The sequence below is a fragment of the Octodon degus genome, unplaced genomic scaffold (genome assembly GCF_000260255.1).
Source record: "Octodon degus isolate 3935 unplaced genomic scaffold, OctDeg1.0 scaffold00049, whole genome shotgun sequence".
Lineage (NCBI taxonomy): Eukaryota > Metazoa > Chordata > Mammalia > Rodentia > Octodontidae > Octodon > Octodon degus.
Window position 1 is genome coordinate 2,465,824 of NW_004524625.1, and position 3,815 is coordinate 2,469,638.

Here is a 3,815-nt window from a genome sequence, read left to right on the forward strand (position 1 = left end):
TCTCTCTCTCTCTCTCTCTCTCTCTCTCTCTCTCTCTCTCGGCAGAACCAGGGATCGAACTCAGGTCCTTGCGCTTGCCAGGGAAGTGCTTATGCTACTGAGCCATCTCCCCAGCCCTACCCTCTCTCCTCAAACACACTTGTTCCAGCACTCTTGGCACTGTCTGGAGCGGTTCTGGAAGTCCTTTTTCCTGAGTGTCTTTAGTTGCACTGTCTTCAATATCCTGAATGAATTCAAATGGTAAGCTTTCATGATCTTTTTGACTTTGGGAAGGAGACAGAAGTTGCATGGTGTCAGATCTGGTGGATGAGGTGGATGAAGACCAACATGATGCTTTCAAGAGCCTGCCCTTCCATTGTATGACAGTGACCAGCAGCATCCATTGTAGTTTTGATCACAGGTCATAAAGACACAAAAGAGGACTTCCAGAACTGGTTCAGAAAGCAGTAAAAACAATGTGGGAGGTATGGGATTAACAACAACATGTCTTTCACTGTAACACAACTGTAATAACAATCATTAACCATGTATTTCAATCATACCCTCTGTATGTGGCAAAATCCAGAATATAAAATGTTCTTAAAATGATGCATTACTAATATAAAATTCCTTGACATTTATAAGGTATGTGGTTGAGGTGTTTTCACATGCATTATTTCAGCTGGGTCTCACAGTAATCTTATGATGTATATAGGACAGGTATTATCATTTTATGGAAAAAGAATTCAAGGCTTGTGAGAAGTATTATCAAAGAATAAAGGACTATTTCAGGTAAGAATATCACACATTAAATCCAGGTGTAATGGTGCACCTCTGTAATCCTAGCACTCAGGAGGCTGAGGCAGGAGGATCACTGTAAGTTTGAGGCCAACTGAGGCTACACAGTGAGTTCAAGAAGGCCAGCAATACAAGAGACCCTGCCCCCCCCAAAAAAGAAAAAGAATATCAAACACTAAAGGGTTTAAATCAGTTCAAATATCAGAATCGTATATAATCTAACTACTATGGAAACTAAAAATGCTTTTCTAGATACCTATTCTGTGCTGTAATTTATGTTTACCTTCAAGGAACACTTACATTTGTTACTTCTTTAGCCTCTGCTTTGGTTTCCTTGTTGGTATCGTGGGCTTTAGTAGCAGTAGCCTTAGAAACAAACATTCCCATAATTCCTTTGGGCTGCTGGGAAACCTGTTTAGAGGGAGGTGGGCCATGACCATTGGTGGTCAGCTCATGATTGGCTTACGTTTCATTTGACACCTGAAGATTCAACTGCTCGAACTTTCTGGAGGATGAGGATTCTGTAGGGACCCTGGGGACTGCAGCGGCACATTGTATGGCACTAAACCTAAAACAGAAATGATACAGTAAATTGCTGGCAGTACCAAATCTTATTTTTTTGTACCGGGGACTGAACTCAAGACCTTGTGCTTGCCAGACAAGTGCTTATGTTACTGAGCTATCTTCCCGGCCCTCCAAACCTTATTTTTAAATTCTTGCTTCTTTCACATAATACGTTCTAATGCTAACATTGACATACTAAGGAATTTTAAACTAGAATGGATTTTAGAAATTTCTGCATAAAATTCTCATTTAAAGAAATAAGTACTAAGAGAAAAATAACCTCTGCTATAACACTTGCAGAGCTGTGATTGGAATCAGAAGCCTTCTACTATACCATATTGGACACTCTTGCTTTTCAGGGGAAGCAACACAAAACAAATTCAAGAGTAAAAACACATCAAATGATAAAGATTTAGTAATTCTACCATCCCTGGGGAACCAAATGGTTATCCCTTATTTAGAACTTTCCTTCTAGGACTGGGTATATAATAAATATTGACTGAATCAAAATTAAAAGCTTTAAGTATTAACAAGTTTCCTGGCAACTCTCCTGAACACGGAGGGTCATGCTTTAAAACATGAAAGAAGCTGGGAATGGAGTCACTAGCTCCTATAACTTGTCATTTATGGCCACTTACTGATTTCTAATACCATCTTATAGTAAGGCACAGGTCATTACACGATGGCCAAGCGAAGAATCTGGTGAACAGTCTCATGCTCATGTTTTCTACATGGTAGAACACAACGTCCTACACTGTTTTATTTAAAGCAAACCTAGTAAACTTTTTTTTTCTTATGTATTTGGTACAGGGTCTCACTACGCAGCTCGAACTTCTAGCTATCCTCCCTTTCAGCCTCAGGTGTGTGCCACCACGCCCGGTCTTGGTGGCTGGCTCAGTCACCTGGGGGCAGGCGGAGCCTACACCAACTTTTCCTTTACAAGAGAAAACTTTAAACTCCATCCCACTACCTACCCGCCCCCAACCTAGTCTTCTGCTTCTTGGAGGTGTTTGAGAGTTCCTTGAAGGTCTTACACATCTTTTTTAGTTCAGGGACTCAGCATAGATCTGGCACACAGTAAGTTTGTCAGGAGAAACATGCTGGAAAAAAATGGCCATTTAAAGTGACTGAAAATGAGGTTGGTGTCTCACCTTTCTCTGCTGCTCTGCTTCAACTTGGGGTGGGAGATGGGGGAGTTTTAGAAACTGTGTGGTGTTAGCAATTATGAGAGCACAGGCACAACTTCAAAAGTAACTGATCAAATAACTGGCCTATGAAGAAAATCTCTGATGCATCATTTCAATTAAAAAATAACTTAGACTGAGCCCCCGCAAAGCTAGAGTCCACAGCTCCAAAGGGTGTCTGCTGACTCACTACGGTCCGTACAGAAAACCTCCCATTAACATACATCACTGCCGCACCAGCGCTAAGAAGAGGACAAAAGCGTTTACTTTCCCCACTGCTCTTCCTCTCTGTTCTACAGCACCTCCATGTCCAAGGGAAGGGCAGCGTCCTACGGTCACCGTCAGCATTCTAAAGTTGGCCCTAACAACTCTCTCCCTTTGGTCTGCATTCCACACCTTCAGGTCAGAACCAGAAACTGGCACTGACGACAAGACCAAGTCAGGCTGGGAGCTTGTCCGCAGACAGAAGAATCTGCTCAGTCCTAAAATGTCAACTTTCTTCCTGTTACAGCATTTCTTAAAGCACACAAAATCACGAGTCAGATCTCAGCTGGCTCATAATTGTCAGAACCAACCACAAACTTCTTTATTGGAGATAAATTCTTCACATTTCTACCAACAGTATGTTTAAGCATTTAGGTAAAGTTCCACTAAAGTGCTTCCTATTATCACATTTCTATTTGTTCCATTTATTTTAGTGGGGCCTGGACAAATTCCATTTTGAACTTTTCAGTCACTTTTATTCTACAGTCTCAGCACTTGGGAGGCTGATGCAGGACGGTTTAGTGTGAAGCCAGCCTGAGCTACTTCACAAGTTGAAGCCTGGTCTGCACTGCATAGCAAGACCCTGGCTCATAAAACCAAAATAACTGGTAGGGCAGAAGGTATGTGTGGGCTGCTATTTGTGGTATTAAGGATAACGCCATGTTCCTGGCTGGGTGCTGAGTGTTGAGAAAGGAGATATACAAAAAGGAACAAATCAGAGTAAAGATTTTGGAATCAGGAAAAACAGGCAACCAACTGGCCAATAGCAATAACCATGTAGAAAGAATACATAGAATGAAAGAAGGGTAGAAAGTAAAACCCAAGATCATAGTTTCTAACTATGTGACTGTGGGCAAATTAATCTGTCATTCAGCTTCTTTATCATTAAAGGGAAGCTGCTAACAGTGCTACTCCCAAGAGGGCTGGAAAGGGATTTTTATTTTTTTGGTGGTACCAGGGATCGAACTCAGGACCTTGCACTTGCCAGGCAGGTGCTTATGCCCCTGAGCTATATCCCCGGCCCAC

General features: G+C 41.9%; 1 protein-coding gene across 1 annotated transcript in view; it reads right to left on the reverse strand.

Moving 5' to 3' along the window:
• The window catches only part of Pold3 (DNA polymerase delta 3, accessory subunit), a 46,281-nt gene that overhangs the window by 21,671 nt on the left and 20,795 nt on the right, over positions 1-3,815 (reverse strand). Inside the window, 1 exon segment of the mRNA XM_012515028.2 lies at positions 1,078-1,345. Coding sequence (XP_012370482.1) covers positions 1,078-1,345 — 268 coding nt within the window.